Below are 24,221 nucleotides of genomic sequence, written 5' to 3'. Positions count from 1 at the left end.
GAAGTACTGAGGGTAGTGGCTGTGTTTATGTCGAAGTGCCTTTGAGCCATAATGAAAAGTTTAATCAGCCACATTACAGCCTTATGGGTTACAAGTACAATTTGTTAACATATAAAGGAAACATTAGTTATAACTCCCAAGAAATAATCTACTGGCCAAATCGTGTATTTCTTTCTTTATTTTTTTATTGATAATCACGCAGGGGGGAAGAAAAAGACAAACTCAGCAGAATATGGGACACAAAGTCTAATGAAAAGAGTTCATGAAATTTACTTAGAGCTTTCATTCACTCAAAGTAAATTAGGCTCAGTCCTGGCAAACTTAGTTATTTGGTTTTCTAATCTAAAGCTGATTAGAGCTAACTACATAAGGATCATATTGTTTAATTGTTTTCATTTAATATATATTGAACATTTCCCTGTCAACTCTCTTCTGAAAGAGGTTTTTTGTTTTTTATTTTTTTTAAGATTGCATAGCACTCAGTGATGTGGATGTACTATTTTTGAAATCAAATTGTGTTGGCATTTAGATTGTTTCTGAAACTTGTCTCTTAGAACAAATATTGTGATGAACTTTGTCATCTTCTCTAATTATTTCTGAAGATAAAGTGGAATTAATCATTCTGAGTTTGAACAGTTGTAGTCTTTGAAACGCATTGCCAAATAGCCCTGATCGTTATTTTTAATGACTAAAGAGTACTCCATTTTGAATACATGGAGAATAATTAATAGTTAATATGTTAAATGTTTATTGTCAAGTGCTGTTAAAAGAACATCACGCTTGTTAACTCATTGCATCTTAAAAATGATGATATGAGGTGGGACTGCTGTCATTTCTATATTGCAGATGAGAAAAAGGAGGCACAGGAAAATAAGGAGACTTACTCAAGGTCAAAGAAGTAATATTTTGGAGGCAGGATTTGAACCTCAACTTTAGATTAATAGCTAACCTTACTAATATTCAATACTAGACAAACAGGTTTACTGAACTTCCAAGTTAAGACATTTGAAATACATTGCTTACCCCTCTTAAGATTTCTATGCTGTATGCACATTTCTTGTCTTAATTTTACAGCTTAACAAAACAAAACTAAACAAAATGGAACTTAGGTAATTTGCTCAAGTCACATATTGAATAATTTGGTAAAGCAGGTTTTAAATTGAGGTTTCCTGGGTATGTGTCTCTACTGCCCAGCCCAGATTGAGACAAGCGTGGCCACTGCATTAGCCCTGGTGAAAGATAAAGGTGGCTCGAGCGAGGGATGCAGAAGTGGAGATGGGTATGAAGCAGTCAGCTTCAGTGGTGGTTCAGAGGGAGAGCTTCAAAGACTTGCTGATAGATTTGATGCATGAGTAAGGGAAAGAGGAATCAATTCTGATGCCTTTCATTGGTGCTTAAGAAACCTGTTTTTTAAAATGATTTAGTTCCTATTGTCCTCACTAGACATAACCTCCATGAAGGGAGGGACCCTGTCTCCTTTTTCAGTGTGCATACTAACTGCCTAAGCACAAGGAGGTGGCAAGCCACAGAGGAGATGTTCCAAAATATTGAATAATTTAATAATTATTATAAAGCTTTAGCATATTATCTAAATTATTTGCTGAAAATATTTTCCCATATATTTTGTTTGATATTTTGACATATAAAGCTCTAAATATATTTAGATACAGGCTTTATTTTTTACTTTTTATGTAGACTCAAGTCCACTTGCTTATTGCTTGTAATTTCTTTTGTGTCTAAAATATCATTCCGTGTTCAAAGGTTTGATTAATAACCAATTCTGCGTCTTATGGCTATTACTTTCTGATTACTTCTTGAAAAAGCAACCTGAAATTTATTTTTTAAATTATGTCAGATAAGGGCCTAAATTGATTTTTCTTTCTGAATTGCTAAGTAGTTAGTTCAACTTAATTAATTAATTAACTAATCCTTCCCTTGCTATTAAAAAAAATCTCTATTGAATTCTTACAAATGGTAATTATTGCTAAATGTTTATTTTACTCCCAGAGTCATGGAAAGAGTTGATGTTTTTATTGTACTGATTTTATCTTATGTTTGGAATATATGCACTTCTGATATATATTTGGGTTGGACTATGTTTGCAATTCTTAATTATTCTTCCAGATGATCTAGAGATGGATGGCAATATGGTAGCCATTAGCCACATATGGATAAACATAAATTATGTTAATTCATTTTAAGTGAAATTTAAAATTCTGTTTTTCAGTTACATTAGCCCTATTTCAAGTCTCAAAATAGCCACATGGGGTGAGTGGCTACCACACTGGACAGTGCAGAATTATAGAACATTTCCATTATCCTGGAAACTTCTATCAGACATTAGAGAGTCAGGTTTTTTTTTTTTTCAAATTTCTAAAAATTTTGCAAGGATTTTAAAATAGAGTACCATGCTATATTTAAACTACTTTGGGAATTATTGGCATCTCTACAATATTTGATTTCTACTTCTAGGAGTGTGTTAGCAGCCACTTTTGTAAAACAAGTTATTTCTTCTCTCATTAAATTTTGTGGGTTTTTTTTTTTTCAATGCAATATATATTTTTGGATGAGGTTAATCCTAGGAGTTTTTAGTTATTGAAATTATTTAATATGCACTTAAAATTATTTCTTCAACCATTTTTCAATTTAGATAGCCTAATTAAAAAAAATACGGTAAGCTTTTTAAAGAGAAATCTTGCATTTTCCTTCTTTTATTTGTAATTTGAGATTTTAAAGAAGAATCTTTTTCTCTTTAGTTAAGTTTTAGTGTTCCCTGCAAGTTATTTTTAAGTTTATTAGTATAATGATCTGCTCTATTAAAAAAATGTTCTATTATATTTTTCTCTTCAAACTTTATTTACTTGTGTTTACCACTTTCTCTAATACATTTCCAAAGGCTTTTAATATTTAAGTAAGTATCAGTTTTTATTCAAGTTTCCCTCACTTCTAATAAAGAATCTCTGGGTCTGTCTACTCAGAGGCGTTTTGATGCTTTAAGTTGATTTTGTGTATTTGCACTATGACCTTCCATACACATTTCATCATTTGCCTTCAGGGTGTCTTATTTACTTCGCTGTGGAGTTCTTACTGGCCGTTTTGCTACCTTTCCTAGGTATGTTGAAGTCAGAACACTAGTAGAGGAGGAAGCTAGCATTTGAACACAAAATTACCAAAACCGTATCACTAATACTCTTTAAAGGTTATTTTTGAGAAAAATTCTGTTACTTTAACTTTATGTATCACTCCTAATTGCACTGTTTTATAATAAAATTGACTGTTTAGAAGCTATATGAATACCCAATATTTGGTCAGTGTTTATAAGTATTTTATGAGTTCTTATAAAAACTTATTCTTTGTTTATAGGAAACAGAATGGGAGCTAACATCTAATTTTGTTGGTGTAAGTTCTATTTTGTTAATTATATGGCTCAAATTCTCTAATATTTTTTGATTCCTTAATGCATGGTATTATGATAATGATTTGTTAATATTTTCCACCCAATGGTAATATTTATTTTTATCCCTGTCTCATAATTTTAGTTTACTAATTCCTTAAATCTTGTGTGAGGCCAATATTTTCAGCATTCCTATATTTTCCCTGATGTTGACTGCTAAATTTTTGCCTATGCTCTCATGTGGAAATATCTTTAACATTCTTAAATGTTTAATGAAAAACATTAATATGCTTTTGTTTTTTTATTCCAGTCTTAAACTTGTTCCGTTATCTGTCCAGTTAGGTATTGCATTGTGTTTTTGTGTTCCTAATGATTATATTCTTACTTTGTCCTTTTTGAAATATTGCTGCTTGGTTTTAATATCTTTAAACATATGGAAATAGAAGTTCTACTAAATATTATCTTGAAGAATTACCCAGTTTATTTGTAAAAATCTATTTTTGTCTAATTATCAAAACCTGAATAATTCAATCCCCTTTTAGAGAGGAATAAAAATTGGGGTGTTTTGACTTTTTTTCACCCCAGTTTCCTGTGCTCTGTTAATCTAATTTATGTTTGCTAATCTTGTGAAAATTTAATTCCTCTTTTAATATGTATTGTATAATGTTCTATGTTATTAGCATAGTTCAAACAAGCATTTAGACTCATTAGAATCAACTTCTTTCATTTGTAATTTGACATTTTAAAGAAGAATCCTTTTCTCTATAGTAAGTTCTAGGGTTCCTTGCAAATCATTTTTAAGCACAGTTTTGCCATTCTTAATGGTTAATAATGCATCTCCCTGAAATTGGGAGAACATCTTTTAATAAAGTCTACAGATACGACAGCTTATGATATTGTTTCTGAGACCCAGCAGACCTGAAACTGTTTTGGTCAACCTCACATATAAATTTCAGAGTCAACTGAATATATAGTTTTTACAGCTTTTCCCTGTGAGTTAATACTAGCTTTCCCTTCGGCTTTTTGCCATTTATTTAATTCTTTTTAGGTCATCTACTTTGGTAGCTTTGAGATCAGAAAGATAGATTTGGAGATAAAAAAGACAATTCTTTCTTTAGTTTTGCTCTTTGAAGATATAACAAAGATGTACTTAATATTGATTTTGGGTATTAATCTCATATTATGAGGGCTTTCTTCAGGTCTTGAAATTCTTAATACATGGAAATTCTGAATATTATACATATTGTCACTTCATTGTTTCCTAAGTTTACTTAAATTTAGGATCATCTACTATTAGTGGGTTGCAGCTTTGTAACCAGTCTTCCTTTCTCACTTTTTTTTTTTTTTAAGATTTTATTTATTTATTTGACAGAGATAGAGAGAGCCAGCGAGAGAGGGAACACAAGCAGGGGGAGTGGGAGAGGAAGAAGCAGGCTCATAGCAGAGGAGCCTGATGTGGGGCTCGATCCCACAATGCCGGGATCACGCCCTGAGCCGAAGGCAGATGCTTAACCGTTGTGCCACCCAGGCGCCCCTCACTTCTCTTTTTAACCTGTTTTTATCTTTCTCTGCATTCTCATGTGATTTCTCGTTGTTTATCATCAGCATCACTAATTCAATTGTTCTGGACCGTCAGGTGTGCTATGTATTGCTTACCATTACACTTTTTATTTTGATTATTGAGATTTTATTGTTAACAGTCTTTTCTTATTATGTATTTAATTTATTTGAAAGAATGTCTTTAAAATCTTAACTGAAAACATGAAGTGCATTTAAAAAATATTATTAAATTCTGGGAAGACAGGGAAGGCTTTCTTTTCTTAGTCATTAATGTATTGTTTGTCTTATGTCCCAAATTTCTCCCCCCTCTTGAACCCCTCACTCCTAGGGCCCTTAATTTATATTCTATGAGATGATGAAAGAACAGAGACATCTAGGCTGTAAAGCAGAAGATAGCACACTCTTGGATTTTTGTCCTCTTCCTCTGCCTTGTCCTGGTTGTTGGTTCTTTCTCCTTTTCAGAGGTAGAGACGGCAAAGCCAGGATGATATAGAGTAGAGTGTCGTGCATGGTTCCTGGCTAGAGGCAGGTAGATAACTTAGTTCATGACATTTTCTCCTTATCAGTAAGAATTCCTGGTGGATTTGTGATCTCACTGGTATTGCAAAGGGATCCAAATTGCAATCCATGTAGGAGGCTAGTCATTCTAAGGGACTTTTGCGACTATTGATAAAATGCAGATTTGGCAATTGGTCCTAGGTTCTTCTTACAAATAATAGAAAATGAAAATAGTTCAGAGAAAAGATCTAAATGATTTAGGAAGCTGAACGATAAGTGGTTCCCCCCCCCCCCACAATCAAGAAATGTTCTTTCTTGTTCTTTGTGTATTGTTGTTGCTTCAGCCAATTTCATAGGGGTTTTAAAGGAGCAGCATTGTGTCCTTATTCATTCACACATATTCTTAGAAATGAACTTCTATAGCGTAGAAAATAGATTTTTACCTAACCTATTTTAGAAAGTTTTTTTTTATCCTAACAGATTGATTCCTTTTTCCTTCTTTGTTCTAAATTTATTTAAGCTGTAATGGTTGAGTTAATGATCTGTCACATTCTTTTTTATTTGTTTTAATGTCTTTTTCCTCAGTGATCCTATATACACAAGATGTTGCTCCATCTTTTATATTGTAACAAGAGAGGCTGCTTTAAAAATTTGTAACTCAACACAGTCTGAATCTGAATTATTCCTTTCTTATATTTGCCTTGCTGATTTGTATAGTTCTTAAGTGCCTTTACCAAATTAGGGAACTTGGCTTGCTTTGAGTTGTGTTAAATACAGTCAGACTATCTCTAACTTCCTCCTTGAAGGAACTTCTCTCACAATTCTGCAACCTTGCCAAACATGCATGCACATACACTTTGCACTTTATTCCCCACTTCACATATTGCTTCTTTCAAAGAGTTTGTGAAATTTCCAGTAGCTGTGTATGAAATCCTGGCAGATTTCGTGAGAACATTTTAGATCCTCAACTTATCAACAGCTCATAAAAAGATCACATCTACCTGTGCTCCTCCCCAGTCCCTCACTAACTTTTCATAGGAGGCCACTTATTGTAAACAACAACAACAACAAAAACAACTACAACAAACAAAGAAAGAGGTAATGATTTCCACGATCTAATTTAGAACTGCCTCATTTGTGTCGCAGCTTAATTTCCAAAGAGCACGGGAAGCATGATGGGATGGAATTCCCCACAACTCCTCCATCAGCCAAATCTCCATATGGTACTTGAATAATTCTCAAGTGCGATGGATAAAATATCTGGCCAAATTGATATTGTATGTCTCTTCAGACGTGGGTAGGAGGCTGCACAGAAAATGATGCTACAGAATTAATGAGTGGAGTTTTCTGTCAGTGCATACAACATAGCCCCCAGTATAGGATAAGGTGTTCTTCAGCAAAGTAGAACTAAATATAGAGGAACAAAATGACCTCATGGATTTACAGATGACAGATAATGGTCCATTCTTATCTTGCCCTGCATACTGTTGTAGGAATGTCATAACTCAGATCTGCTTCACTTTCCTCTTTCCACTGGTTTGGAACATATCAGTTGTGTCCCAACATGTGGTCTGTATTAGAATAGCTTGGGGAGCAGGATTAAAGTGCTGATTCCTGGGTCCTGTCCTCAAGCTTCTAAAGTTTGGGGAGTGAGGCTTAAAAGTCTTCATTTTAATCAAAACTTTAGAGTGAATCTAATTCACACTAATGTTTGTGTCCGTTACAATAGAGTCTAGAGGATAAGACTGGCGACACGGAGGAGGATGGTGGAACCAATGATAGGCACCAGGATTTTCCTCCAGGAATGCAGAGGGAATCAGAGTTTGTTTTCACACACCTTTTCCATACTCCTTGGTACTTGAGCCAAATGTTAGCCTGACTCAAAGATAGAACCCTGGAATGGGGAAGATGGCATGGTGTGGGGTGGTGCTGGGTGACAGGTACTTCCTCTCCTTTGGCTGTCAGAAAGCAGAGGTAATAACAGCTCCAGGGGGAATCCGACTGAGTGCTATAGGTAACAGTCAATGGCAGTGCCATCCATTCATTTAATTTATTGCATTTGCTGGTAGAATTTCCTTGTTTATATTTTTCCAAGCCAAGAGTAAAATATTTTAGGTATATAAAAACATGGGGGTAAGGGGCCCATACAATTATTTTTCTAAACAATGTAGAACATAGTACCTGAACTGGGTGAAGATGATTAACATAGAAAATTCATCCACATATTTTGCATCACACCATTTACACTATACTGGTTCTAAGTAGTAATTGCCCAATAGAAAAAAAATAACAACCAAGAACAACAACAAAAAGAAACCAAAAGCAAATTAAATAAAAAACAACACATCCATATTTAAGGCAAATCTTTATTTGAAAACAGGAAAACACTTATTTCTAGATGATTTAAGTTAGATGTATTTGTTTATGAGAGTTAGAGACCATGGGTTTCAGAGTGCAAATTCCCCTGTACTTGTTGCCAGTGCAGCGAATATTAGGTAAGTCCTGATAAGTCTGATATCATAAAAATTTCTATTTGGAGGGAAGAGATGTGCATTTCTTTGGTTGAAGTGAGAGGGTGTTCAGGGGTGAGTAGCTGCTGGTGAGGACCTTTCTAGGTCTTCATTAAGTATAGCTATATAATCAATACTGAAACAAGAACTTTATAACTTACCACCTTCAAAAGTTAGGGAATGCATTTTTACTCTTGCAATTTAAAGGAAAAAATGAAATTCCACTTAGATGGAAAAGAAGCTACCATGCGCGTTTTTCTTCCCACATAGGATGCTGTCCAGACGCTTTTGCCGGAAGCGCGGGGATGTGTTTGCCGGAAGCGCGGGAATGGGTCTCCCGCAAGCGCGGGAATGGGTCTCCCGCCGGCTGGCGCAGGTTTACGACGCAGGTCCGGGAGTGCTGTGAGGCACCAGAGGAGAGCTCATTTATGTGTGCTCTCCACCTTTTGGCTCACCCTATAACTTCTGCCTATAAAGGTGCTTGCTTTTATTCTATAGTAGGCTTTGTTGCCAAAGGCAGAGGATATTTTGTTTTTAAGAGAGCCCTTAGACGCTTCCTCCAGGTTGCGTGCGACGCTGGAGCAGTGTGGATAAGCTGGCTTTGTTATCACCGGCACCCTCCCTGCTCTCCTAATGCTCCAGAGAGTAAGTGTTCTTCTTAAAAATATAGCTGTATCGAGTGCCTGTGTGTCTTTAGACACTCTTTTAATGTGCTAGTATAAAGTAAAAGTCTTTTTGAAGATATATTTTATGGGGAAGTGCTTTCTGGGGCCTCTTGAGATGTTCACAAGTACTGAATCAAGGTAGCTTTATGGGGGTTTAATGACAGCATAGGACACTTGTTATAAAAGGCCCTTTGGATATGTATCCCAGGGCATGTCACAATTAGAGTGAAGTGAACTTGATTTTGTTTGTACATCTGCTCACAGAGCCCCCTTCTTAGAGCTGGGCTTTTGCAACCACAGATGTGTTTTTCTTCATTCCCCAAAGATGAAAGAGATCTGCCAGAATGGAAATTTGGAAAATTACATATACACCTGTGAAATTAGGCAAATTCTTATAAAGTTGGTATTCCAACCGATACACAGGAGCCACAACAATGCTTTGTTTTGTGTGAGAATTTTTTTTTTTCTGTCTGTTGCAAATAACCTGTGTGCAGGACCGTACAGGCTTAGAAAGAATATTCATCATTCTTTACTGTGTCAAACCCAAACGGAGGGCCAAATTGGCAGCTTTCCAGGAGCAGGAGGCCACACCTATTTGTGAAAAATGGAACAGATTTCTGTAGCTGCCCTCACCTTGACTCTTTGGTTCAAGGTGGTGGTGCTAGGACATGCAGGATTGTGAGCCGCCGACGTACGTCAGCCGTGAGGGTTGGCCGTGAGGGTTGGCCGCGGTGCTGCTCCACGAAATCGTACAGATCACACTTGGGTTACTACCGTCCTGATTATAATAAGGGGTTGGAGCAAGGGATGATGAGCAAGGGACTGTGCGTGACCTGGCTGGGACTGCTCGCTTCACACTGATTGCCACTGATTGATTGGCCAGCTCTGCCCGGGCAGAGTGCCCTTCCTCTTATCTCTCGAAATGCTAGATCCTCAGAAGAAGAGGTTGAGGAAAACACTGTGCTATTTGAGGCTCTTGGTCTTGAAGACACTCAACCTGCAAGACCTTAATTTTTAAAAATTGGTATGCTGTCCATTTACATAAAGACTTTCTTTCTATACCATAGCCAGACACGTAGGAGGGGTTTTGTTAGTAAAACAACTCCCTGGTCGGCAGTTTGCGTTACCCAGGACTCTTGGAAGCGTATGAAGCAACATTTGGGATCAGCCTGAAAGTGGCTGCAGTTTATCCCATGCCATCCCAGTCTCTCAAACGATGTGATTTGAGCATTTTCTGGACTCTCTAGCATTATTTGGGAGAACAATTCACCAGAACTAAATAAGTAAACCTAACCTGCCACTAACCAGGAGTGACTACATTGAGTTACCCAGGTGAAAAGTAGTTTGATTACAGACCACCCGCTTCAGTATACAAGGTGTCCGTCCACAGTTGAGGCAAGAATCTTGTATTAAATGCAAGATGTCATACTGTTTCTATTAAATGACAATAATCAATATAATTGCTGCTGTTGCAAAGTAACTTCTGTATAGCATTTCTGTTCCGGCCTAGTTGAGCTCAACGTGGACGTGCATTAGAATCACCTGCAGGCTTTGTCAGACACGAATAGATTAGCTCCACCCTCAGAGTTTCCAAAGTCAGATCTGAGGTAGAGTCTGATAATTAATTTGGAGTTTCTAACAAGGTCTCAGATGATACTCATGCTGCTGGTGTAGCGATGACACTTGGAGAACCACTGCTTGCTGACAGAGGAATTGTAATCAGCCAGTGAAGTCAGGCATTATTTCAAGAGCAGTTATTTTATATTTTTTTTCCAGAAGGTTCAATCAACAATTAATTGTACAAATAAAGAATCATTTTAATAAAGGAGGGTAAGAAGGGTGTTACTGAAATGAAGGATTGAAAAAAGGGAAATTGATCTATTTGGTGAGATGGAAGTTAGATTCCAATTTTATTAGTTAAGAAGAAAAAAAAGTTTATATATACAATGACCCAAACATGATGCAAATATTTTTGTTGACTTTCTCTTCTAATTAAATTTTTCCTGCAAAGCTTTGCAATGAATTTTTTTGCAAGGAATATTTTTCCTTCATTTCCTGCATGTAGCTATATCTACTAGATATTTTCATATGAGACAAATATGTTGCATGTGAGACAAAGAAGTGCATACTGAACGTTTTTAAGGACCATGCTTGATTCATCTTTGCCTTACAAGATTGCGTAAGAAAGTTAATCATCAGAATGCTTTGTTTAGTATCCACCGTCTAGTGCTTTTGAAGCTGACTTTTAAAAATTCAACATACACATTATCTTTGATTCGCTTTAGGAAGAGAGATATATATCCGTTCTAGAGTCAAGAGACTACAAGTGCTTTTTCCCTATTCTTTTATATCTCTACTTAAATAAGATGATTTTTAAAAATCACATCTCTTTTGCTTGTACTAATTTAACTTTGTTATGTAACTAATTAGGATGCTATCGACTAGTTTTGTAGAATTTACTTTGTTAGCTAAGACTACTGACTGTAGTTCGATGGTGCTTTGACATTTCTCAAGAAAGTGTATATTGCCGTAGTCCCAATAGTTTATTTTTGCTTTTGTTTCCCTTGCCGCAGCAGACATATCTAGGAAAATGTTACTGTGGCCAGTGTCAGAGAAATTACTGCCTGGGTTCTCTTCTAGGATTTTTATGGTTTTAGGTCTGATATTTAGGTCTTTAATTCATTTTGAGTTTATTTTTGTGTCTGCTGTTAGAAAGCAGTCCAGTTTTATTCTCTTGCATGTAGCTGTCCAGTTTTCCCAGCACTATTTATTGAAGAGACTTGTCTTTTCCTCACTGTATCTTCTTGCCTTCTTTGTCGTAGATTAATTGACCATGAAAGTATGGGTTTCTTTAGGGGCTGTCTATTCTGTCCTATGTGATCTATGTGTCTGTTCTTGTACCAGTACCATACTGTTTTGGTTACTACAGCTTTGTAGTTAGTATTTCATGAAATCTGGAATTGGGATACAGGTTTTCAGTTGTGGAATGGATAAGCCACAAGAATACAAGGTATAGAATAGGGACTATAGTCAATGGCATTGTAATAGTGTTGTATGGTGACAGATGTAGGTACACTTGTGGTGACTATAGTATAACATATAGAGAAGTTGAATCACTATGTTGTACACCTAAAACTCCTATAATATTGTGTGTCAAATAAAAAATAACAGAAATATAGAAAATGGATATTTTTTTCTTGTATAAGTCTATAAGGTTGTAGGTCTCGATTAATTTACTTAATAATCATATCATTTATAAGAGGCTCTGTGGATAGGTTCAGATCCTTTCCTTTCTTACTCATAGGGCTTTTAAAGATCCAGTGTGCTATATACATATCTTGGGTAACATGTGATGTTTTTGTTGTGAGAGCAGTATTCACTTGGGGGAAAAATTCCTGGGACCTAACACAGTGCCTGCCATGTTCCTCACCCTCAAGAAATACTGGTTAAATGAATAAAGAAAGAATGAATAAATGAATACACGGAAGTCTCATAAAGAGAACAAAATAATATATAAGCCTTTCATCTTTTGTGCTTATTATCAATTAGGGGCTTTTTATTATTGAAATACATCACAATCATATAAAAATATATTGTTTTAGTGATGAATATACTCTCATATTTCTTTATGATAGAGTTACCATCTTCAGTAAACTGAGAATGGCTTTATGGGGCTCTGGAGGGAGACCTGATTACAAAATATTTTAATTTCAATGCCATCTCTGTCACTAACTTCCTGGGTCAATGCACAAGGCATTTACTAATGAACTGAATTTTTTCAATGCCTGAGTTACTTCCTGAGAGTAGTCATTAGAGATTCCAGTTCAAATTTGTCATATTTCCTCATCTGACTTTATTTTTCCTGTGGTAGCAGTGGTATCAGTGGTTAGTCTACTATGTAAGATTAGTTGCTGCTCGCCAGCAGCAAAATTGCTATTTTCTTGTTAACTTTATATTCAGTTAATGTGAAGTCTTCCAAAACAAAGCATTTCAGGGCAGGGGGAATTAAAGAATTTAAATTGTTTTCAGATTTATACATAAGAAGTATTAATACTGCCATCTATAAAATGGCTAAAGACCTTGCAGCAAAGAACATTACTCTATTTTTATAAAATCAAAGAATTCGTTTTTTTCCCCCTAAAGAAACAATTTGAATATAACTTGACCCCCTTCCCTTCTTTTTACAATGGAATATGGTCAGATTTGAACCCTCCATTAAAAATTCTCTAATATCTTTTTTTGCATTAACATTTCAAAACTCAATTTAAATATTCACAGATCTCATTTTTAATAAACTTAACAAAATTCAGGTAATTTCCTTCAACTTTTTAGATTGAAGGACAGCAGTTGGTGTAGATATGAAAAAGATGTACAGCTATGAGCAAAGCCCAAAATCAATTATATATAAGAAATAACATAACACATGGAAAGAAATTAATCAAAAAAGAAGTATTTCTACTATATGATTCTCTGGTCTGCTACCTGCAGGCAACAAACGCAAATGAAAAAAATCAACATTCTTCTGGGAGATAAGAGAAAAATTAATAAAAATGTTTCCTTCCTACTAGATCCCCTGATGCAACTATTGTTAAAAGTGAGTGACTGCAGGAAGAACTTGCTCGTTTAAATACTATTTTTTTTTTGACTACAGAAATAAGGCTTTATTCTTGCTGTTAAGCTCAATTACATGAGTTAGTACGGATTTGCACTGTCCAAAGAGATCCCTCTTCCCTGCCCCTTCTCATTAAATGGTGCTGTGGGATATGCATGAGACAAATGTAATAGGAACTGAGTGAGAAGCATTTTGAGGTGTGCCTACAGGGTAATGATAATTCATAAGGAAGTCTGAGTCTAGCAGTTGAAAACTCTAAGGGAGGAACTACTGAAAGCCACAGAATCTGCTCCAGATCAAATAGGTAAAAAGATGTTAGTACTCTGAAGATAGAAATGTTCCTACTCCCTAACGAGATGGGAAGGTGCACATTTTTGTGGATTTCTGCTTTTTGATTTAGAGTTGAGTTGTTATTTCCCATTTCTGATTGAACAGGCAGGCCATATATGTACAGAATGTATGAAACCTAAAATCTTTCTTAAAATCATCTTATTAGATGTAAAATCTTTCTTGTATTTTGTATTTTATGAAAATCATTACGAATTTAACAAAGAACTCTGAGGCTAGAATACAAGGGCATTCATTAAGCAATAAGGCATCCAATTTAAACATCAATCCACTGCCTCATTTCCATCACATATAGAAAGTGTAACATAATTTTAGAATGGAAATTCTATTGTAACTCCTTTTACCTATCAATTAAAATAGAGCATGCCTGTATACAATTTTGACACATTTGTGTATTGAATATTAAGTGTGAGCTAGGATTTGTCTATCCCTAGTGTATATTTTCATATTTGCCTTTTGAAAGGTAGCATCACATGATAAATGTGGCTCAATTATTATGTATTAATTAAAGCCTGGTATATATTATTGCTTTAATTGTCTGGTTTAGAGATCCCTATGTTTTATATATATTAGAAGGTTTTGCATACCTTCTTATTTCTTTGTCTGAGTAGATCTTTTGCAAATGACTTTAAAGGAACATGAAATAGGAGTTGGCAACTTGGGGACAACATCATTTTCATTTTCATTAATTTATTAATATTTTGAGAAATTTATTCCATTATTCCATTGGTATGCATTCTTTGTTCTGTGCATGAGTAAAATGATATAAAGTTTGTGATGGAAGTTTTAATATTAATAACACTATCAGATATAAAAATGATCTGAAATGTCATACATTAAGAAGCCCGAAATAAAAAGGTTTGGAAATATTTGTATGTTTTCGGAAGAAACTCACCTAGTAGAATTTCTGAGCACGCTATGATGGATTATTGTAATTATTGGGAATGATAATATTTTAATGTGACTTTCTTCCCACCTGTCAGTTGCAATCAAGGCTGCCCAGTATTCTGAAACAGTCTCATTTTGCTAGGTGGCTAGTCTTGTGCAGCCTCTAGACTGCTTAGAATATTAATGCATGGGGAGGAGGTTGAATGCTTTCTATAGTTCCATTATGACAATGTGTTTTTCTTGTTTTAATCAGAAGGCACGCAAAACCAAACTGAAATAATTTCTAATAAATTAATGCCAGCGAGAGAAAGGACCTCTTTTGGGGGATAGTGCATCGAAACCATAGAATTTGGCATTTCTTTCTCCTCTCATACTTGGCAATGTATATTAATTTCTGCATAATTTAATTTCTTTCTTGGGTGCTTTTTTCTGAAGTGCTTTGAATTTATATGAATGAAGACAATCTGACATTAAGGTGAAGGTTGGTCTAATTTATAGTAGGCTGCCATAGTAGGAAGTTATTGATTGAGACAATATATGTTGGAAGACACATATATTTGATTTAATATTTACTATGTTGGTCCTTAATATTTCTTGAAAATCCTCATAGTATTGCTTATTTTAATCTTCTTTCCTCTGAATTCTCATTGTTAGATAGATAGATAGATAGATAGATAGATAGATAGATAGATTTTTTTAATTATTATTATTCCTTTAAGTGTTCTTTGTCGCCTTCTAGCTCTTACTCCAGAGGGTATGGGTAGGCTTCAGGGATTTCTTTAACCACCTGAAACTGTAGCAATATTTTTCTCATTAATTTATTTATCTAGGGAGTAAGTACTTCTCAAACTGTTTCTTAACCATCCCATTCTTTATCTTCATTTTATTCAATAATTATGCTACCAGTATATAAGCTGGGACTACTTAATTTTGAACATCCCATTTGCCCTTACCAAGTGCATATCATAGAAACAACCACCAAGTGAAAAATTTTCCCACACTTAGGTGCAGCTTTTGTAATACAGCTCTTGGTACTAGCTGAATGAAAGGCTGTACCATGCACTGGATGGCAATCTGTATTGTCAGGTGTTGTGAATCTTCTTAGCTTCAGCTTTATCTTTAGAGGGCAAAGGTAGCTGTGGTCCATTCAAATGGTTCCCAAGTACCCAGTTATTTCCCTCCCTGAAAATGGAGGTATTACTTTGTGCCCACCTGCATCTCCCAGTAATCTCTGTCCTTCATCGAGTATAAAATGTGGAAGGATGCCTACTCTTCTGAGAGACGATTAACAGCATCATGGGCCTGACATACAGCACCATTGTATTCATAGCTTTAGGATGTACAGCTAATTATTAGCATTTTAAAGTGAGGTAAATATTTATATTTATACACATTAAGACTATTAATTCTGGCAACTGTGTTTAAATATCTATAAATCAGAGGCAGTTGAGGAGCTGGAATTCAGATTTCCTTACACTTGCCTGCCAAGTGGCCTCAATCAGAAGTAATTTTCTCCATGAGGGCACATGGAGCTCAGTCGTGAGCCTTTTCTGAGTAGATATTATTATTTGTGTCAAATTATGTGTGGTGATTTTTCTGAAGTGGACTTCTGTGCCCACTAATCCATACACACGAGGTTCCTTCATTCCCTCCTTCATTGCTGCTATTAATTATACTTGTGCTTCAAGTGTCTCTTACCCTTTTAAAATGTTAGTTTATGGCCACCGATTATCTGTAAGGTTTTCCTGTTAAAGAAACATGCAATATAGAGAGTAGGGTGTGATCTGATCTTAAACCATAAATACTATGCATTTTAAGAGAAACCCTTTTTTGCCAGAGCCTGATATGATAGCATGGTGAAAGGAATGGTTCGTAATTTCACATTTAAAGTACAGCAAATTATATAAATCTGACACTTGCTTTGGGAGAAATACAAGTTGGCCATTAAATCACCTTTCTGTGGCCTGTTCTAAATATTGGCAATGAGATCTCGTGTATTTTGAACAACGAGCTCAAGAATTTTTCACCTTTCATTTGGGCTTTTGTAGTTTGGTTTTGAAAATAAGTGCTTCTTTTCAATTTTATGCTTGAAATTGCATATCGATAGCCAGTGTATAAAATAAAAGAGCCCCTGGAATATAGAATACTATATTATCAATTAAGATCTTACCATAATCTTTGATAAATAAAATATAAATATACATATATAACCGTAACAGGGATGGCTTGGTTAGAGGTTTATTAAGCACAGTTGTTTTGTTTCCTATCAAATTTTCACATGAGCTTTTCCATTTAATTTTTACTAAAACTGTTAAGTTTGAATTTGACATACTATAAAAGCCAATTCGTTGTCATTGACTATTTTAAATAATTGTTCAGTTACATATTATCTTGAATAAAAATCCTAAGAATGTTAGCATGTATGCTCAGAATTTAATTTTTTAAAAAAAGAAAGCATTTTTATCACTATTGATTTTATTCCTACAATATACATGAATTATCTTTTTAATATATAGGCTTTTGTAATTGAAGAGCATCCAGAGATGAGGGGGGAAAAAAAGAAATTCACTAAAATAGATGTGAATTATTTAAACTATTTATTTTACAACTAGAGAGTTATTCTTTGTTAGCAAAACTTAGAGCAAATATTCCAGAAAAAATATATATTGTCATTTCTGCTATAACTGCTATTAAGGCAGTTTCTTTGCAGACTGATATTTAGTATGGATATAAATTATGTAAATAATTAAATATTAGTAACCAACTATTTTAGTTTTGGTAAAATCTGCAAGAAGATCTTCCTGATTTTTCTGGAGAGGGGATCTAATAACTTTGTAACATATATTCTCAGTAATCTTAGAAGAGCAACAAGAGGTTTCTCAATTTTTAAAGACATAAATTTTAAGCATTTATAAATAAATAGGCTAATATGTACTAAACATTTCAGAAGATTTTTGTGTTTTATTGATTTATTTGTGAAGGATTGTGTCTGTAACTACCGAAGTATATTTTGCATAGTAGTATGGTATATTAATAAAAGATATTTTAAAATCTTGGGTTTTTGCATCAATTTTTTTCACTTATTAGAGTCTAATCTTATTCTGGTTAGCTAACTTCCTGAACTTTATCTTCCACGTCTACAAAATAAAAATAGTATTAATTCTCATACCTGATTCATTGAGTTATTTTAAAGATAACATAAAAAAGTGCTTTGAGATTTTACTTGAAATCAAATGAGACAGCTTCACATGTCTTATTTTGACCAAAATTGTTATTCCAATTAAGTTGTTTGAAAAAAAATGGAAAATAATCTATTCTATTCTTCATTAGACTCAGAATTAATAATTAGAATTATCAGATAAATGTTCTAATGATTATAATATTTTACAATATTACTATTTGTGTATTCTCTGCATACTTGCTACTTGACATAATTGTTTTAAGAGTTAAAAAAATTATGCTTTTAAACTTGAAATAATGAATAAGAGATAAAAATTAATATGAGACCCATGACTTTTGAATGTAGTTTGTGCAAAAATCTGTGATGGGTCTTTTTTTTCCCTCTCCACCTTGAGTATAAGAAAGTACGTTACCAGAGCGTTCGGAATTAAAGCATTCTTTTTTCCTTAACATTTGTTATTTTGGGAAAAAAGAGAAAAAATAAATTGTAAAAAGGACAAAGAAACTCTGTAAGAAATTTTTGGTTGGATGTCCCTTAATTTAAATCCATGCAACTAATTTTGTCCATGAGGGTTTCAATATGAATTCTGCCCTTTTGAAAACTTGCTTTTGGGAAAACCACAGATACACTCCTGTGCTGTATGTACCTATTCCTGTTTGCCCCCACATATATAAATTTTTAACATGTGCACTACTTTTAAATTATAAGATTTCTTCTTTGGCCCTGAAAATTTCCCAGCGCATTTCTGAGAAGTAAGAGAGAGACCGCCAAAGCCTTTTCAGTAGTTAGCCTGTCTGATGAGACTGTGGGTGTGAGTGACAATTAGTACAAATTACCATAATTGTGTTCTTTGGATAAAATGCCACATTGCTTCTTTTAGGAACAAATGCAGACTTCTGCTTAGTAAAATGAGTTGGACACTTTGCTTCTGTGGGGCGGTCAGAGATTCACAACCAGCCATGTGGTATCCCCACGTAAAGTCCACTTTAGACCCATTTGAACAACGACAGCCCTCCCTTTCCTTTCAGTAAAATAGGTCCATTAATGTAGTGCACCTCACTCTCATTCACTCTAAGGGAGTTGTATTTTTATTACTGAAAAAGTATCACATAAATACAAATTACATTTTTTCATTAGAAAACTACTTTTCATTTCAGAAAAAATTCAATTAATTATGAATAGGGTTATGCTTTCATCAGGGAGAAAAATATGTAATTTTTCTTCAAGCCTCAAACACATATAATGAAATCTTTTCTTGGAATCCACTCTTAAGATGGATTTTTAAAAGTATAGACTTTATTAAAATCTCAGTTCAATTAAAATGCATTCAATTACTTTAAATCTTTATTAAAATCTCAGGTAAAATTGTACAACGATGTAAAAGAGACTTGTACTCTTTACCAGGCAGTTAATTCTAACAAATGAACATAAAGTGCACAGTTTTGCTCTTCGGGAGAGAATTAAAAAAAAGAAGAAGAAGAAGAAGCAGAAGAAGAAGCAGCAGCTTTGGGTTTGGAATTGGGGGTGGGGAAGGGTTGAAGATGGAGGTGGCTTTCTACGTTGTAACTCCAGGCACTGGTTTCCTTCCACTTCTCATTATAGGTCATTGTTTCTTGTGAATATGAAGGTGGCATTATCCTGTGTGAGTCCCCTTGCTGATACTGCTTGGCCTATTTATAGAATACATTTTTTTTCTCACCACTTTAATCAAAAGACTCTATTAAAGGATTTTATTTCACTGTCTTCTTTGGATGTTTTTGGTACAGTGTCCCTGATTCTTTTTCAAGGGCCGCTAGAAGATGCCATTGAAGAGGAAGAAGAAGAGTGTCCATCAGAGGAAACAGACATCATCTCAAAAGGGGACTTTCCATTGGAGGAAAGCTTTTCTACAGAATTTGGGCCTGAAAATCTGAGCTGTGAAGAAGTGGAATACTTTTGTAACAAAGGTAATCATTAATGGCTAGATGCAATCTGTGAGTCCGTTTACTCAGATGATTTTTAAAGTTTAAAAAATGCACTGATAGAGTGCAATAAAAATGCTCGAAGTGCTGAAAATGTAATTCAAGTGTCTGAAAATACCTGCCGAATTTTTTAAACATAAAATGCTGTTTTGAGGGCTAAACGAAGTAATCCCACTTTAGTAAGTCATTTTGTATATTTAAAAAATATTTTCATGTTTATTGGCCAATTCATTCTAATATATTTTATGTGTATCATGTATTCATTTATTCTTTTGCAATTATTTCATGAATGCCAGTTGTTTGCAAGGCACTGAGTATAAGCACTGAATAGGGCAGTTGGTTCCAGCCCCAAGGTTCTGGCTCACTCCTTTTAAAAACTGAATGCTTAAGGGGCACCTGCCTGGCTCAGTCAGTAGAACATGTGACTCTTGATCTCTGGGTTGTGAGTTTGAGCCCCATAGTGGGCTTAGAGTTTACTTAATAAAAAAAAAATAAATAAAAATAAATAAACTGAATGCTTTAGGTAGTTTGACATTGACTTTTAAAACTGAGGCTGGTACTTTTTAATACTGTGTCAAATAAGAAAATACACACTATTTTCCCGTCCTAGATTGTCTTTTAACACATTAACATTATGCTGGAAGAAACACCTGAGACAGTGTATGTCAGTTTATTTCTACCCTTGACTTTGAGCCAGGTGGCCTTGCCAGTAACCATGTCTTCATTGAGCAGGTATACTCATTTGCTTGCTTTTCTCAAAAGTGTGTCCAAGGTTTCTCATGATTTAAATTTTTTTTTCTTATTTAACTGTTCTGTCTTTGCAAGTAAGATGGGTCCTCTGTCGCCTCCTAAGTATTTAGGTCACTTAGTTGGTTTAGAACAGCTGCTTTTGCTGAGTTTACCATGACCGTTTCCTAGAGGGCATGACTGCGTGTCTATCTCTATATGTCTGTGTTTGTGTTATTTACCATTTTTATTTGGATGTCTGTATTTTTTAGGCAGAGAAATGATGTGAAACCAAGTTTTTTAATGTGTGTAAGTTTGTTGATCAGACTTGACAGCCTGTAATTAAGAATGATGATCTAGCTTCCCCCAAAACCACCAATACCCATCTCAGGGGCCACATATATGTTTGATATACATTGTTAAAATTCCAGTATGACTTTCTGTTGCTGGTATGTTAGAAACAAAAGAAGTCAGCCAGTTCTCATCCCTGTGGTCAGTAGAACCCCAAAAACTGTGGAAATGGAATGGCCACATGCTGCCCTGAAGTTAAGAAAACCTTCTTGACCATTAACTCTTGAAGACCTCAAGATGACTTTGTAACCTGGCCCTTGTCTCCCACATTGGAGGCTTTCCGTTGAAAATGAGAATGGTATGGCCTGAGTAGTCCTTCTTTGGTAGTGTTGACTTAGACTTCAGACCAAATTAGTATTTTCTGTAGTTGTTGTGGGTGCTAGAACCGTTTCTTGGTTATAGCAGCCACAGCAATACATGTGAAAGCTGGCTGAAAATGAGCAGTGTTTAAATCTGTATTTGAAGAGATTTCATGTTCCCTGTTTTTTAGGAAATATATTTTTAAATCATGGTAGAGTACCTGCCTTATGTTATAGGATTACAATAAATAGAAGGAACCAAGAGTTAGCATGTACCACTTATTCTTCTTGTTCTTATAAAAAGAGTTAGTATGTGGATTCAGCCATCGTTATCAATTTCATTAATCCAGAGAGGCAGTAGTGAAAGGTATTACTAGAGTACATTTTGGGGTGATCATTTATAAAGGGCTATGCTTAACAAAAGAATGTAGAACTCCAAGTTTTAAGTTAGTAGTATCTTAGGAGAAAATATATATAATTAAATATATCATTAAAATACAAATTAATGTAAAATTATAAAGAAATATACAATTAATGTATTACATGTTATAAATAACTTCCTAATGTTTAGTTTGAAACTAGAAAGTAATGATAGGTGGAAATAAGAATTTTCATTTTCACATAATATTTTGCGGAAAAAATACAACTGTAACTATTGCAAACTGCTGTCGCCTTATTTAATAGGAAAAGTATTTCATTATTTTACTCTCATAAAATGTGAGGCCAGGAGATTTTCACTGAAGTTGGTAGGAACTGGCAGAAAAGAGAGCCAGCACTTTGACAGATACTGCATCCCCCTGAGATCATAGTAGGGATTCCGTCCATTTTTCACTTAAGTTGATTAGCTACAATCGGAAGAGAAAATTTTCTCTCTGGAAAACTGGAAGCTAATCTTTCTGTAGAAATTCACGTATTAGTCTCAGTGACACACAATTATGTTTTCTTCTGAGTTTCAGGGAAGAAGATAGGGTTAGCATTAAAAGAGTGTAAGTATGTAAATGGTTAATGACGCCACCATCATGATGCAGGAGTGTATAAGAACTGTTCTCCTGAAGAAAAATATCTTCAGCTTGGGGTCACTGATGAAGTGTATTTTTGCACATATTGTAAGTCATTTACAACAACATAAAAATTGTGTGTGTGTGTGTGTGTGTGTGTGTGTGTGTGTGTATATACATGAAAAAGAATTGGATTCTTTAGAAAGTTTCTTCAGCCAAAGATCTAGACATGATTAAAATCTAGCAAGGACATGGTTTCTTTACTGAGTTCCAGGGATAATGCTTTTGAACATCAAATGCTTTCTTTGTATTAAACAAAGGATAGTAGTTTAAAAACCCAGATCAGAAAGCACGGTTAAAATATTTTCAGTGTTCCAAACAAGGTATTCGGACAGTCAGCGGAGGGTACTGAGGATGCACATAAAGTTACAGTCTATCTTCATTTGTATCTTAGCAACTGTGCTGTGTATAAAAGCAATCATAAGCCATCGTGACTTTCCTTTTTATTAAAAAAAAAGTAGGAAAAACTCTGCTTTTTGTGTATCTATGAAGACATAGCTCTTCATAAGTAAAAGTTCCTACTTCCTTTTGAAATTGAGCTGCATTATACAGGATATTTTCAGTATTTAAAATGATTCTGCTCTTATTGTTGTGGTATTTTCCTCACTTTCATATAGATACTGTCTATTTCCTTGTTGTCAAAGGGCAGGCCTTTTTACAAGTCTTGAAGCATTTATTAATATTATTGCTAGTCATTATAAAACATGTGATTAAATATGACCCAAATCACTGTCATAATGTAATATTCCACAGAAATGTCAAAATGTTGGTCAGAATTTTATGTCAACATGAAATGTGCAAAATTCTTAATCATATGAATCTAAGTCATAAATATTCACAATTAAAGGTGAAAAAGAACACCTTTAATAAACCCTTGTTAGAGTTGCAGGCCTAAAATTGGAACCTGACAATTCTGTTGAAGTTTCTTATATCACTTCTTACTTTGTGTGAGCTGCATATTTCATGTCTCTATTTTTCATCTTCCAAATGAATGAAATGAACTCTTTATTAAAAGATGCTCTTCTCGAAGTTGCTTGCTATCCTTAGATTTTAGGAATTTCAGCAAAATATAAAGCAATACTAACAATTTGCATCATCCTCTTTTGTGCAATGAATTTAGATCATTTGGCATTTTGCCTTACAGTATCTCTGAGGGGAAGGAAACAAGCAAGAATTATTTCCTTGAATTTACAGATGACGAAGACATCAAGGCTGGGTCCATAAGTGCTACACGTTTCCTGTGGCACTGGACTATGTGCTTCGGTGATTTGTTTTCTGCCTTTCTTCTGGTTTATATAGTCAACATGGAAGTACATCAGTGCATGTTTCAAACTAAGCAAACTAATATAAATTGAAACCTAGGTGGCCTGGAAAGCAACTGGGGAAGTTTTTAGTATGTTCCTGCTGGCAGGTGGGAACTCTTCTATATTCTGTATTAGCGATTCCTGCATAAACACAGAGACAGTAAGTTTCATGGTGGGGTTGACATAGAGCAGTTCTAAAACTGGTCTGCTGTTATTTATTATTTGCAGGAAGAGTTCACTCATTGAAATAACTCAAGTTTGTTGACTGAAATTAAATAGACATTCTTGGGATACATTCCAAGAGAATGTCACAGGATGTGTGAACAGGAAGAGAAGTGTCAGGTCAATATCACTGTAGGGTAGGAGAACATACTATTATTAAAAAAAGAAAAGAAAACTCCAAAGAAACGATGTCAGTGAACTTTGAATTATTAATGATTATCTAGAAAAGGTAGTGAGGGTCCCTACAAACTGATTCCTGGTGACGTCATCTCTAAACAAAGGCTGAAAGGGAAAATGATGCCATCAAAGTTGATTTTGGAAGAGAAACAAACCTTACTTTGAATCATAGGATCTATGTATGGAGAATGGTCAGAGAAATCACTGGGTGAAGTGCTTAGCCTAGACAGATGAATTAATATTAGGTGTCTTCAATCTGGAAAGATTAAGGTTGAAAAAAAGGGGCATAATGGAAATCCACAAAATAAGGTGACTGATATGGTGTAACAATGGACATTCTTACCACATTTGAAAATATTTGACACAGGTTGTTTGCAGAAATTAAAGGATATATTTTTATTTTAAAGGAATTTTAAAATAGAAAAAATGCATAGCATATTAAAGAAAAGCTGACTTACTCAGACTTG

At 34.6% G+C, this 24,221-nt stretch overlaps 1 protein-coding gene across 2 annotated transcripts in view; it reads left to right on the top strand.

Annotated features, from left to right (window-relative positions):
- ZFPM2 (zinc finger protein, FOG family member 2) overlaps window positions 1-24,221 on the top strand; it is a 443,301-nt gene that overhangs the window by 74,066 nt on the left and 345,014 nt on the right. The window contains exon 2 of one of the 2 annotated variants that reach the window (XM_045805812.2): window positions 19,444-19,602. The exons of the other annotated variant lie outside the window; for it this stretch is intronic. Within the exon in view, the coding sequence (XP_045661768.1) occupies window positions 19,444-19,602 (159 nt within the window). The remainder of the gene's footprint in view (window positions 1-19,443; window positions 19,603-24,221) is intronic. 2 annotated transcript variants of the gene reach the window in all.

The sequence above is a fragment of the Ursus americanus genome, chromosome 9, assembly GCF_024610735.1.
Source record: "Ursus americanus isolate L20-20 chromosome 9, mUrsAme1.1.p, whole genome shotgun sequence".
Classification (NCBI taxonomy): domain Eukaryota; kingdom Metazoa; phylum Chordata; class Mammalia; order Carnivora; family Ursidae; genus Ursus; species Ursus americanus.
This window is presented reverse-complemented; position numbering and strand designations above follow the sequence as displayed.